At 40.8% G+C, this 15,233-nt stretch overlaps 1 protein-coding gene across 6 annotated transcripts in view; it reads right to left on the reverse strand.

The window, feature by feature from the left end:
- Positions 1 to 206: 206 nt before the first annotated feature.
- Positions 207 to 15,233, reverse strand: part of ERC1 (ELKS/RAB6-interacting/CAST family member 1) — a 557,388-nt gene continuing 542,361 nt past the window's right edge. For all 6 annotated transcript variants that reach the window (XM_028531610.2, XM_036018479.1, XM_036018478.1 and 3 more), the window contains one exon: positions 207 to 5,639. In XM_028531610.2, coding sequence (XP_028387411.1) covers positions 5,502 to 5,639 — 138 coding nt within the window. In that variant the 3' untranslated portion in view covers positions 207 to 5,501. The remainder of the gene's footprint in view (positions 5,640 to 15,233) is intronic.

Raw genomic sequence — 15,233 nt, forward strand, 5'->3', positions numbered from 1 at the left:
GCTAGGCCTGCCAGGGCAGAGTGTGCCGTCAACTCCTCTGCCTCCCTTAGGGACCAGCACCTCTGGTTCTTGGGTTGTCGACCACTGGACTTGACCTCTTGGGGACTGCTGGCCTCTCCCTGCTTTTCTAGCATGTGAGGACATATCTCACTTGAATTATCAGACCGAATGAGCCTCAAAAAAACCCACAACACACAATTTTTAAATAATTTCATAATTTCCTGATGGATTTAGTTTGTGAATAAAAAAGAAAAAATGAACAAAGTGTTTACAATAATTATCAAGGCAAAGTTGACTATAACACAATTTCTTTGTAGTGTCATTATCTTGTCAGTAACACGACTCCAGCCACCACACATGCTCGCGCACACACACACACACACTCACACATACGGGAAGGCAGCGGGTGCATTTGCATCACAGACACCACCATTGCAGCTGCTACTGTCGCCGAAAGGAACTCAAGCTACAAGGAGTCAGTGGCCAGTGCCCCCAGCTCCTAGCTAAAGTGCGGCATTCTCTTCTGCAGCAGAGGGGTGGAAGCCCAAGGAGACCCCAGGTCTCTATCCTGGACATCCTGGTGTGCGGGCAGGTTCTGGGGCTAGTCCTGCATGTGGCAGGCAGGCCAGAATGGGTGGCGTGCTGCCCCCTGTGGGCCTAGCCGCACTGGAGGGCGATGCAATACTGGTGTGGTGTGGTCGCAAGGGCTAGGCTGAGAGGGCTGGCTCTGGCCCAGGGCCCGATTCTCTGGCTTCGGCAAGGTCCACTTCCTTTCCTGAACACGACATCTCAGGGGCCAAGACAGATGGCCTGGCCCAAGAGATCTGGGGTCTAAAAAATTTTTAAAGGAAAGAATCTAGGACTGAAGCCAAAAGGAACTGAGATCCCAGTACAATTCATTCCCCGGGACTGCAGCCCCTAGGCTGGACAGTGCTCAGCCCATACTGGACAGTCACTGGATGATATAGCACCAAGTGGGCAGGAAGAAGGTTCTGTGGCCTGTACAGGGCTGCTGCCAGGTGTGGGGCTTCAGGGTCAAGCCCAGGTCACCACACAATATTAGGCACAGGGAGCTTGGGCCAATGTGGGGGTGACAGTGGTTATGGGGTCACAAACTGAAACCTCTACCCAGAGGGCCTGAGGGTGTATAGGAAAACGCTGGCACAGCTGGGACTCTGAGCCCCAGACCCCCATCCCTTCCCTCAGCAGCTGTTGTCCAGCCAGGAGGTCACCTACCTGGACTGTGGCCCTTGTGCTTCCCAAGTGGCCAGCCCAGCCACCTGAGCCAACTTGGGAGGAGGGGAAGAGTTTGGCTGCCCCATAGCTTGAATTCCTTTAACATGATATTGGTTTGCATTTTCTTAAACACAGCTCTTTAATTTTTCAGTTCTACAACTACTTCTTAATATCTTAATAATCTCAACAATGGACACAATGTAACTGCCCAAATTCTCGGAACCACACAGACAATATAGACAAGCAGAGAAACAGAAGAGGAGGTGAGGTGGGACAAAACCCGCACCCCCACCATCAGTCCCTAAAACCACCTCTCCTCCAACAGAGTCGGGAGAAGAAACACCTACATTAGGGTCACAGCACTCGCTAATACATTGGGGGAAAATCAGGAGACACTTGGTTACAGTTTTGACACTAAAAAGTCTGGAAATTGTTTTTGCTTAAAAAGAGTAAGTAAGTAAAGACAGCCATTTTGTTCAGAAGGATTTCCTTGTAATGTATGTTTTTTTTTTCTTGCCCAAGTATTCCCTTAGTTCACCTGGTGGAAAACTCCAGATTCTTTTAAAACATTTCTTTAAGTCACTCAAAAACATTTCTCTCAAGTCACTGTCCTGAGAAGCCCAGGGACTGGCAGTGATGGATCATGGGTGGGTGGCCTTGCAGGTTCTGCAAAGGGTGGCGAGCTGCCTGCATCCTCTTCTCATCTCCTTCCCCACAGTTCTGAACTTTTGCAGGTAGGGAGATGAGGCTGGGGAGGCAGACGTGAAAGTCACTGATATTGCTGACACGGGGTCCACTGAAACTTAGTGTCATGTGAGGGTCACATTCTATGCAGTGACATATTCCTTGATTTGCTCTTTCCTCAAAGACTCTGAGGGTAGCCAGTGGGCCCCTGCTTAAGTAATGGGGTCAAACAAGAAGGTGGGATGGCTCTGGGGTCAGCGGGACTCTCTAGCAGCAAATCCAAATGCCAGTCCTGGCCATCGACAGGCTTGTTCCCCAGTTGACTGAAACTCTGTGATGATGTCTCTTCCTTTTCTCTCTCTCACTCTGAGGATGGGTGAGCCAATGAGCTCCTCGTGGAAAACCAAATACTTTCATTGACAAAAAGTGCCAAGTCACACTGCCACTATTGACACTGAAGGTAGTCTTGGGTCCAGTCTGCCTTGTTAGTATTTTTAAAGCTCAAGTGTAAGAAAAAGAGAAAAGAACTTAGATCTTCTTTAGGTTGTAATGTACAAGATCAAAGGTTAGAATTGAGATGAATTTTGGGATTCCCACTCATATTTCTTACTATTTTAAAGCCCATTTAAAGTCTTTTCTATTTCAAATGGTATCCAACATCCTTATAAATCTCAATTCAGATACTTCACCAAGAACTCAATGAGCACCTGGGGTAGAGGTATATGCAAAGATGAAAGTCACATTGTATCTCTTCAATCATGAGCTCCGGTTGGATTCCACCCGCTCTTCTTGTCCCCTTTAGGATGATCTTCATTTGGGGCACAGATGTTAAGGGGAAACTAGACTTGCCAATGGAATGGATGGGTTTAGTGAACTCCATAGGCAACCTGCAGTGAGTTTTCAAGGCTACAGACCTTCAGTAGTAGTTGAGTGACCTTGTGAAACTTTGAATACCACAAGAAGGTCACGGAATGACAGGTGCTTGTATGACAGGAATTGTGCATTTAGTAAATGCTAGGTCACTGAATGAGCTAAACTCAATAAGATACTCTAAATGCTCGAAACTGTATTGACTTTGCCCTTATAAGTGCAGGTCATATTCACCATTAAGTTTTAGCCAGAGCCTATTTTCATTAAGGACTGGGCAGTCCTCATATACTAGGAAGAATGAATGAGATTCCCTGCTATGGTTCATAGAGACCGGAAATTTTTCTTCTCAGCAGCACTTATCTAGAGAACTCCCATAAGGGTTTAGAGGGAGTGCAATGGGAAGGGCTGAAAGTAGAAGGGAAAGGAAGACGGTGCAGTGAGAGTCACGCCAACATGTAGGCAAGAGTGGCAGGAGTTGTATTTGATGGTAAAGGCAGAATCAGTGGGACCCAGGGAGAGACCTGACTGATGCCATCCTTGCCAGACCACAGCCAGCCGGCACCAGGCCAGGCCAGGCCACTTCTCTGAGCGTGGCCCCCTCTGCTTCCTCTGCTCTGGGGCAGTCCTGTGAAGGGTGCTGTCCTACCTCAGTTCTTTGCATCATAGTATTTAAAGTGAGATTCTAATACTCCAGCCATAAAATACTAGGGGCTATCTACATGATTTATGGGCAGTGCAATAAATAAACGGAATTGAGGTAATTGACCACCACTTAATATCTAACCCCTGTACCCCCATTCTGGCCAGGCTTGCTATCAGGAAGCATCTCCGTAAGAAGTTTATGAGCAGAGTCCATTTAAACCTTTGATAAGGAACACACTACAGCTTCAAGGGGAGCAGGCAGTCAGGACAGCTGGAGATCTCACCATGTAAGTTAATGAGATAGTCAAGGCTTACTGGTGGGAAGGTACTGAACTGATGGCTGTGATTTTACAGGCAGCATCAGATTCTCTGGGTGAGTGACTGGGAAAGGGCAAAGGAGAAAATACAAGACAAAGATATTTAGCCCAGCAACTCTTTTTTGAAGATGTGGGCGTCTGGCCACACAGGTGGTCAAAGGCCTAGATTTTGGTTAAGTGGTCGATTTCTTGGTGCCTGATTATTTATGACTGCCATTGTCCATGCTTGGGAAAACTGCCCTTCAAAATGCCAATACCTCAAGTGGATTTGCAACTTTGGGGTCAATTTTCTGATTTGTGACATGGAGCTGGCCAAATTCCATGAGGAGTGCACAGATGTGTTAAGAAAACACTACCCACCACCACAGACCCCTGCACAGCACACCCTCCGAGGGTAATAGCATAAACAAAAATCCTGCATCACTAAATGGGATCCTGCAGGCAAGTAAGTGGCTCAGTCCTCAGCCCCCAACTCATTAATTCCATTAGAGTGAGAAATGAGAAATGCTGTTTGTGAAAGACTTTTCTGGAAAAAGATACTTCTATTAAGATGGAGGAGGGGAATGGTGTGCCTTTTACCACTTTGACTTAGGTAGGTACGTCTCATAGAATCCTTTATACCTCTCCCTCACTGTTTTTCAAGGATGACTGCCTAACAGTAGGCATTTCATAAATATTCTCTGAATGGAAGAATGGAGGAAGGAAAGTGTGGGGGATGAGGAACATTCATTTGGACCAGAAGGAGGTTCCAGGCAATGCACGACGACAAAGTTCTAGGAGTGCGAATCACGAGTAAGGCTGTAAGGGTAGAAGGTGGGTCATGAAGTTTGGTGAGCGCTGGGCTGCAAGAGCTTGGGGCACGGCGGTGGGAAGGCAGAAGCATTTTTGGGGGGCTCAGGGGCCTGATGAGAAAGATGTTCAGGAGAAACCAGCCTGACCCTGAGGAACGCTCATCTGCATATGCAGAGCTGGGGATGACAATCCTCATGTAAACCCCAATTCTCTTTCCATCAGAGACACCATCTGGCAAACTAAGTAAAAGGCCATAGGTCTTACAAATGAGAGGGGCTAGGGGGAGAACTGCTTGCACTGTTCTCTTGCTAACTGGCCAAGGAAAGAGTGCAGGTAAGTGAGAAGGGCAGGCTGGGGCATTAGTGCTCGTGGAGCCACAGGGAGGCCTGCTTGCAGCTCACCTGCACGAGACATTGCAGATGGAAAGTAAACACAGAGACTGTAAAAAGAAGAGTTGGTTTTCTCTTTGTCCCTGTCCTCTCTTTTTCTAATAATATCTTTGATTTTTTTATACCTTTTTAGGAGAAAGCACCTATTGTGATATTAGGACACTCAGCTCTCTTCTCTCAGGATGTTGAACTTCAAGCAGGTTCCAGATTTAGTGCTCAGGTCACGGACAGAAGGTAAGAGGCTCCCTACTCCATGTTCCTCTGTGAGGGCAGAGCCACCAGCTTCTGGAGTTCTTCACTGTTGATGACTAGATGGCAGTTCTTCGTGGAGACTTGGTCACTTACCCACCCAGGACATCAAAAAAATAACTGTAGAGAAAACATCCCAAGTAGAAAGGCAGAGTAAGATGACAGACTTGTAGAAAGGTGCTGGAATCACACTTGAAGGACTAACCAAGGCAGGACAGAGTTCATGGTGTTTGCGGGGTGCCTGTTCCTTGCAGTTATCTTTTCTTGGCTCCTGGGCACACTATTTTGGGCTGCTGGGCTTGCCACGCTCTGTGAAGCAGAGTTAGGACGACTCTTCCAATGCATTGACCACCTGCTCCAGGATGTCGGGGCAGTGATCTGCTATCTGCTGGAGAATGGCATTGGCAAACTCCTGCAGCTCTGCATTGTCCTGCTCAACTTTCTCCAACTCCTTTTGAAGCTGAAAGGAAGAGGAGAGATGGATTTCAGATCAAATAAAACAATCCTACTTGCATGGAGTTAAGAATGATCATTTATCAATAAAGAAATGACATTTGCAACCGCACAGATGAACTGGAGGGCATTATGCTGAGTGAGCTAGGCCAGGCAGAGAAAGACAAGTGCTGCAAAGCATCACTTAAATGTGAAGTCTGAAAACAAAGAAAAAGTGGAACTCACAAAATCAGAGAGTACAACGGTAGTGGCCAGGGGCTGGGGGGCAGGGAAGATGGGAAGAGGCTGCTAAAAGGGCACAGACTTTCAGATACAAGATGAGTGTGGTCTGAGGATCGAAGGTTAAACACAGTGACAATAGTGGATTATACCGCACTGGAAAACCGAAATGTGCCCACAGAGAATAATGTATGTGTTCTCATGAAGAAAAAAGGAACTATGTGAGATAATGAATGTGTTAACTTGCTAGTGGGAATCCTTTCACAATGTATGTGTATCAAATCATCATGTCGTACACTTTAAATATATCACACTTTTATTTGCCAATTACACCTCAACAAAGCTAGAGAAGAAGGATGATGAAAGAGACACTTTCTATGCGAGGTCTTCCTGCATCTAAATGAACAACCAGGAAAGTGTAAAAGTAAATATCAAATGTGTTTTCATGAAAATGAAGTCCAAGGAAGTTAGTGACTCTTCCAAGTCCCAAATACGGTCGTTTGCAGGCAGAGCCGGGACTCCAGTTCCAGGCTTCTCATTCGGAGGAGTTTTCTCTCCACTGCGCCTCAGTCTCACACAGGTGCATGGGTGATCCCAGATAGGATCCCAATCTTGCATAATGGTCCTTGACCAAGGGAGACTTATGATTTAAAAGACTTCCCCTATTTCCATGTACTACTTTTATTCAGTGCATCAAACTACCCTACCTTAGGCCTATTAATTTAGACATGAGGTAGTCTTTGTTTAGGGGTAGGTATATTTCTACCTTCCTACTGTTCTAAATACCCTCTTAGACATTCCTTCAAGTATTAAACCAACATTTACTAAGGGCCTGGATTTGGTTCTTGCCCTCAAGATCCATTTAGTAAGATCTTTTTAATAAAAAAGACAAACATATAAACAGATAATTACAACCCAGTATGGTAAGGACCATAGCCGGGCATGGACACATGCTACAGGGAAGACATAAGAATGCTGCTTTCATCCTGGAGGAATCCAAAAGGATGTTACTAAAGGCAACATATGATTTGGATCTTGAGAGCTGAACAGGAGTTTGTCTGGGAGATCAAAGACAGAAGAGGCTTTCAGCAGATGCAACAGGTGCAGATGCAGAGCTACAAAGGGCTTGGCACAGGTCTTGGGAGGAGTGAGACAGTCACTATGGTGGGAGCACAAGGTAAGGGGCCCAACTGTGGACGTGAAGCTAAGGAGTTCAGATTTAATCTGGTTAAGACAACGACAACGACAACAACTAAAAGAAGTACAAGAGGTTTTAAATAGTACAGAGACATGATTAGCTTCATTTTCTTAGAAGATAGCTATAAAGATAAAAACATGTTAGACTGAGTGGAAAAAGAATAGTCAAAAGGGTAACTGTTACAAGCCCAGGTGTGAGTTGAGGAGGGTTAAAACGAAGGTAGGGTCTGGGGACATGGAGAAGAGCAGATGAATGTACGACTTTCCAAAGGTAGGGCTGGTAAGAGGTGGAGTTAAGTGATGGAGAATGGAAAATAATTCTGACAGTTCTAGCTGGGGATATTTGACAAATAGGACTGAAAATACGGGAAGCAGAGCAGGTTTTAGGGAAGGAGGCAAATTAAAAATTGAGTTTAAAGTGTAGTTAGGAACACAAGCTCCAGAGAGTTAGGCTGCCTGGGTTTCAATGTCAGCTCTGCCAATTGTTAGTTTGTATGACCTGGACCTCTCTAAGCCTCAGTTTCCTCTTCCATAAAATGAGGCAATAACATTTATAGGGTTGTTTTCAAGATTTAATGAGATATTCTTATAAGGTACAGTATAATGCCTGATACATAGAAAATGCTTGATAAATGTTAGATGTTGTTATAATCATTGTTATTGTTTTTTTTTTATTTTTACTAAATCAGTAAGATTGCCCAAAAAGTCCATGCAGATTTAAAAGCAAAAAGAACCAAGTTCTAACTACAGTGTTGACAGAATCTGGATGCTCTGAGCCAAGAATTAACATGCGGCTTCTTCAAATATATCAAAGAGCTGGGAACAGATTCAGAAATCTTCTTTCTGCTAAATGTTGACTAAAAGATCAAGGCATGCAAGGGCTGGCTTTAGACCACACTAAGTCTTGGTGCATAACAAGGCCTGGCTATGTCACAGAAATATAAATCTCTGATATGGGGAAACCAAGGAGGCCAGGTGCACAGAATATAATCCAGAAATATAACCCAGAAATACTGCTATGTGAAAGGACTACAGCTCTCAAGTCTCTTCAAAGGAACTGAAGTCAACCACTCAAAGTGAGTAATGACAATGTCAGGTTGTACTGCTTCAGAATATTCTCAGGAATATTCTGACCAACTTTGGTTGATATTTGGAGCCAGGTATCTGTACTTGACTCTCTACAAGTCACATATTTACTCCCATGAAATTTTATTTGGCTTCTGTTATGTTAAATAGATAAACAAGAAGTTACTAATGAATATATTTTATTTTAATAACACTTTCCAGGTTTTTTGGATTTAAAAGTATTACATATACATTGTAGAATATTTGGATAAGAAAAGCACCAAGAAAAAAAATAACAACATTAGCATCAGGAGGTAACCACTGCTGTATATTCTGTCATATATCTTTTGAGACTTTTATTATATGCACATGTAATTTTGGAGACAAAATGGCAATGATATTATACACTGATTTTGTTTTTACCTAAAGGTATACTACAGATACATTTCCAAATCAATTCCCAAAGACTCTTTCTGGAACTTCATAACTGATTCTAAAATTTATCCTGAAATGTAAATATGTAAGAGTCAAAACATATTTCAAAGAAATAAAAATGACGTGGGAGTTGCTTGACCAAATTATAAAACACAGTTTAAAAGTCTGTTAGTTAGAAGTATTATATTGATAAAATTTGATCAGTGGGATTTAGAACATGATCAGGAGGCATTAGAAATCCATGACTATTTTAGGCTGTCTGGGCATAGCTGTAGTTAGAGTCCTGCTCATTTGTGCATACACAGAAACTTCAAACTGGCAGAGGATCCAAATTTAAAAATTACAGTGTGAATACACATTCTTCTCAAGTGCACATGGAATGTTCTTTGGGAAAGGTCATATGTTACACTACAAAACAAGTGTTAATAAATTTAAGAAGACTAAAATCCCATCAAGCATCTATTCTGACCACAATGGTATGAAACTAGAAATCAAAAGAAGTAAACTGAAATATTCACAAATATGTGCAGCTTAAACAGCATGCAACTAAAAACCAAGTAGTCAGAGAAGAAATCAAACAAAATACCTTGAAGCAAGTGAAAATTGAAATATTGTACAATAAAGCAAAAGTTATGGGATGCAGCAAAACCAGTTCTAAGAGGAAAGGTCATAGAGATAAATGTCTACATTAAGGGAAAAAAAGATTTCAAATAAACAACATAACTTCACACATCAAGGAACTACAAAATGAAGCACAAACACAGCCCAGAGTTAGCAGAAGGAAGGAAATAACAAAGATCAGAATGGAAATAACCGGCTTAGAGACTAAAAGGATAATGGGGAAGATCAATAAAACTAAGAGCTGTTTTTGAAAAGATAAACTAAATAGGCAAATCTTTAGCTAGACTTACCAGGGGAAAAAAAGAGAGAAAACTCAAATAAAATCAGAAATGAAAGAGGAGATGTTACAACCGAAAGCACAGAAATACATAGAATCATAAGAGACTACTATGAACAACTGTATGGCAACAAATTGGAAAACCTGGAAGAAATGGGTAAATTCCTAGAAACATAAAACACACCAAGACTGCATCATGAAGAAATAGAAAATCTGAACAAACTGAACACTGCTAAGGAGACTAAATTAGTAATCAACAACCTCCCAAGAAACAACACTCCAGGACTAGATAGATGACTTCACAGGTGAATTCTACCCCACATTCAAAGAAGAATTAATACTAATCCTTCTCAAACTCTTCCAAAAAAATATAAGTGGAGGGTAAACTTCCAAACTCATCTTGTAAGGCCAGCATTACCCTGATACCAAAAATAAACAAGGACACCATACAAAAAGAAAATGGCAGGCTAATATCCATGATAAACACTCATGCAAAAATCCTTCAACAAAATATGAATAAACCAATTTGACAATTCATTAAAAGGATCATATACCATGATCAAGTGGGATTTATTCCAGTGATGCAAGGGTAGTTTAACATTTGTGAAAAATCAATACATGTGATACACCACATTAGAAAAGTGAAGGATAAAAATATATGATCATCTCAATAAATGCAGAAAAAGCATTCAGCCAAATTCAAATGTACACCAGAGAGAATGTACCTCAACATAATAAAGGCCATATATGGCATTCCCGAAGCTAGGATCACACTCAATGGTGAAAAGCTGAAAAGAAAGCTTTCCTTTAAGATCAGGAACAAGATAATAACGTCACCTAGCCACTTTAATTTAATATAGTATTAGAAGTCCCAGCCAGAGCAATTAGACAAGAAAAAGAAATAAAAAGGCATCCAAATAGAAAGAGAAGTAAAACTGACTATCTTTGCAGATGACATATTATATATAGAAAACTTTAAAAGACTCAACCAAAAAACTGTTAAAGCTATGGAACAAAATCAATATACAAAAATCTGCTGTTTCTATATACAAATAAAGAATTCAGAAAGAGGTATTAAAAAAGCAATCCCATTTATAATTGTATGAAAAGGAATAAAATACCTACGACTAAATTCAGCCAATGAGGTGAAAGACCTGTACACTAAAAACTCTTAAGACATTGCTGAAAGAGGTTGAAGACATGAGTAAATGAAAAGATCCCATGCTCACAGATTGAAATAACTGAAATTAATAAAATGTCCATTCTACCCTGAGCAATCTGAAGATTCAATGCAATCCCTACCAAAACTCCAACGGCATTTTTCACATTTCTATTTCTAGAACAATCCTAAAATTTGTATGAAACCATAAAAGACCTCAAATAATCGAAGCAATCTTGAGAAAAAGAAACAAAGCTGGAGGCATCACGCTCCCTGATTTCAAACTATATTATAAAGCTATAGTAATTATAATGTATGGTACTGGCCACACAGTTTATGGTATTTTGTTACAGCAGCCTGAACTGATTAAGACAGAGGGTAATGTGTTTAAAGAAAGCTATAAAAGGAAAATAAAGGGCAAATTTGACTATATAGAAATTTAATATGATTATATGGAGACAGAAGAGATATAACTTAAATTAAAATACAAGTGTTGGCTTAGGAAACATGATAAATAAGACAAAGAACAAAATGACACAGGACTAACATCAATATATTATAAGTGGTACTATAAGTTTAGTAACAATAGAAAAATGGTCAGAATATATAAACAAAAAACTCATGGAAGAAATACAAATGGCTAATAAGCACAAAAATATACAATTTCATTAAAAATTAAAGAAATACAAGTTAAACAAGATAAGGTTTTCTTTTCCTTATCACATTGGCAAAAGTTTCAAAGACTGTTAAAAATCAGCATTGGTAAGGATTTGGGGAAGTGAGTACTCTTTATGCCACTATTGAGGGAATGTAGACTGGCACACAATATGGTCTTACCAACCAAACTTAATTGTATGTATCCTTTGATCAATGAATTCTACTTTTAAGAGTATATTCTACAGAAATACCAGTAAGAAGTTCAAGAATGTATGCATAAGTATGTTTACCAAGGAAATTTATAAGAGCAAAAATTTATTAACAAACTTAGTGTCAAAAAAGAGGTGAGAGCTTTATCCTTGGATGGACCTATGTATAAAAAAATGTATGAAAGCAAAACCACAACACTATTGAGTGGCTGGTTTGAGTGGATGGAAGGACTTCCAGTTTTACTCTGTATACTTCTGTATTACTTAACACTAGAAGCAACATCAATTTTATGATAAGAAATATAAATGAAGGTATATAATATATTCAAAGCTACATGCATTTAAAATGTGTAATTCTTCTTTCTAAGATGCTGAGAAGGGATACAGAAATGTATGAAATACTAAAAAAGCAGCAACTGACTTGCCAGTGAAAAGGAATGAAGATCTGATGTAAACTATACCTGCTACAACATGAACCATAAACAGACCAGGTAAAATAAACCAGTTACAAAAGACTACATATTGTATGGTTCCATTTTTACAAAATGTCCAGACCAGGCAAATTGAGAGACAGAAAGCATATTAGTGGTTGCCTTGGGTTGGGGTAGGATAGAGTGATACGGAGTGACTGCTATGTACGGGTTTCTTTTTGAAATGACAAAAATGTTTGAAAATCAGTTGAGGTGATGGTTCCATAATTCAGAAAATATATTAAACCTATTGAATCATACACTTTAAATGAGTGTATTGTAATGGTGTGTGAATTCTATCTCAATAAAACTGTAAAAAACTACTGACTGAGTCCTCCATGCAAAGCACTGAGCAGCAAGTCAGAAAGGCATACTGCCTTCTGTTCGGGCAAAAAGGAGGAGTATGAACGTGGCAATTGATATTAGAGGGCAGAAAAAAGGGTCGTTCCCAATGGAAAAGGAGAAGGAACTGATGAGGCATGAGGGAGGAAATGCACTGGGCTGCTTACTGAAGCCCAGGAATACAAGACACAATTGGTCTTCATAGAAGCAATACCCGCTCTCTGAGGGTGACAGAGGCCCTGGGCTGGCCAGACCTGGGCACTATCCCTCAGAGGACCCTCCACTCCCAGTCCATTGCATGGCTGCCGTGAAGCCACACCTAGGAACTGTGTTTCATTTCAGGCACCTCATTACCAGAAAAATGGAGACAAACTGGAATAAGTTCAAAGGAAAGTGGCAGGCATGACTAAGAAGCTGACAGGATCCTTTTATGAGGCAGGATTAGAAGAACTAAATAGTAGACCTGACTAACTGAACACCAAGGGAAGGGAATATGATTATTACCTACAAGTGTCAGAAGGATATACACAAGAAGCGGGCAGAGTGATCCGCACTGGAGGAGGAAGTGTAACTGAAGGCGCTGGAAAAAGATGAGGGGGACAGAAAAGCCAGAAGGTATACCATGAGGCTATGCCTTTTCCAAGGTCTAACGAATGGTTTGCCTAGGAAAAGGTGTTTAAAAAAAATAAAGGGATCAGAAGAATCAAAAAGTTTAGAGAAGGAAGTGTTCCTTCATTAACTGCAGTTGCTTTACATCTGGTAGACCCTCCTCTGTTCCCCAGGGAGGATGCGCGGCTTGCATTTTATCTGAAAGCCGTATTAAATGTGGGCATGGCAGAGCTCAGAGAGACTTCATTGGCACTTGATCCATTATATGCTAAAATTTCCTGTCTTGAAAAACAATCTCAAAGATCAATTTTTCTTGTGAAACGGGAATTACTTTTAAAATGAGGGCTTTTATTCTGACTTTGAAATGCAAAGCTTCAGTCATTCAGAAGTCAAAGGAGCACAGGAAAGCGTTGTTAAACTGTTTAGGCCACTTAGGAAAGAAAGGCAGTGTAAAGTAACCAAACTAAAAACCTACACAGCACAGGTGTGAAAACAAATCTTGAAATGCATTAGTACCTTGTTATTTTAAAGTATTTCGTTAGCATGTGCATCACATGTGAAAAAGGAAGTTTTTGTATGGTTTCCATATGCAGCAGGTCCAATGGATACATCAGGAAAGGTGTATTCCAGCTTTTGGAACCTAATCTACCAGATCTCACTCAAGATATTCTTGCTCCCTCTCCTGCTTGCTGTGGCGGACACACCCTCCATGCCTGCCTATCCATCTCTCACCTCCACCCCGAAGAAACGCCCCTTTATACTTAACACCAGCAAAGAATTTCCCCAAAGTACAAACATGTGATGTTTGGGATTTAATGAAAATGCTTATTATATCCTAGCCGCAGTGAATTACATTCTTCTCTCTCCCTCTTTCCCTTCCTTGTTAAAGCTACAAATTCAAACTTAGTATATGTAAGACCCAGCAATCCATCAAGATCTTCCATTTCCTACTCTCTGCTCTCTAATATTGGCAGGTAAATTCCATCGCTGCAAGTAACTACAGTGAAAAATACTGTCTTCTTTACTTTCTTAAAAGCACATAATTATATGTGCAGCACATAAAGTTTACACAATTCCTTCTCTGAATATGAACAATTGTTTTGTGTATGTATTGAAAGCTTTCAATATAAACAAAGACAATCAAAGACAAACAACAACAAACTTTAAATCACTTCCAAAGTAAAATACTTTCCACTGAACTGCAAAACAAATTTGCTCCCATGAATCCTGCAAGCACTGTCTGTAACTTGTGCATTAAACCTCATATCTCAGTGCCTTAGTTTCCTTCATATACAAAACATCTATATTATAAAATCTTCCTCAAGCCTCTTGGGCACCTCAAAGTTTAGTGAAAAGCCCCTTCCCACTGAACCTTAATTTAACTAACACTCTCTGGAGGAGAGGACTGTGGGAACATAAGTGTACAGATACGTCCCTCTGTTAGAGGAGATATAAAATAACATGCTGTGCTAAAAGAAACAGGGATTTGAAAATGTGGATTAGAATGACCATGAGGGCACCAAGTCTGGCTACTGCCAATTTCCCACCTGTGGGGTGAGGGGCTGTGAGTGGCAAAGGGCACAACACGATGGTGGCTCAGGGCCATTCACTGTAGGAGCAACCGGTGATTCTGAGGAAGCTGTCACAGGGACTGCAGCCACGAAACATCCTACCTCCAAATGTCCCACAACAGTGCATGTTCTCCCTCTCCAGACCAACCTCAGTCACCCTTCCATTGCCCGTCCCTTCAGCAAACTGCTTCTTGTCTCTCCCCACCCCCACTCCTCCCCCAGGGCTGCCAAGGGCACTCTCATTCTGAAAAGACCTTTTTCATCTGTTTCTCTGACAAGCTAGGACCAACTTTTCTCTTTCTTTCTTCACCATGCATTTCAACAGAAGAGTCTACATGTGCTACCTGTTTCTCATTTCCCTCCTTAACATCTTTTAATTTTTGTCACTGAAATTGCTTTCTGAAATAGTTACTAAACTAAGATCTCTACATCAAAAACTATAACACATCATTAAGAGAAATTTAAAAAAAATGCTCAAGTTCATATATATTAATAAATCAAACCATATGATGTTTGTCTTTGTGACTTAAATTTTAAAAAATATCTTAAATGAAGGGATATAATGTGATCATGGATTGGAACACTCAATATTGTATTAATAAAAGTGTTAATTCTGCCCCAATTAATCTATAGATTCAGTGTAATCCAAATCAAAACTCTGCCAGATGTGTGTTTGTGTGTAATTGACAAGGTGATTCAAACTGTAAATGGAAATGCACAGAGTCAAGGATAGCCAATATGATCTTGAAGAACAATGTTACAAGAAGAAC

This window comes from Phyllostomus discolor, chromosome 2 (assembly GCF_004126475.2).
Source record: "Phyllostomus discolor isolate MPI-MPIP mPhyDis1 chromosome 2, mPhyDis1.pri.v3, whole genome shotgun sequence".
Taxonomy (NCBI): Eukaryota; Metazoa; Chordata; class Mammalia; order Chiroptera; family Phyllostomidae; genus Phyllostomus; species Phyllostomus discolor.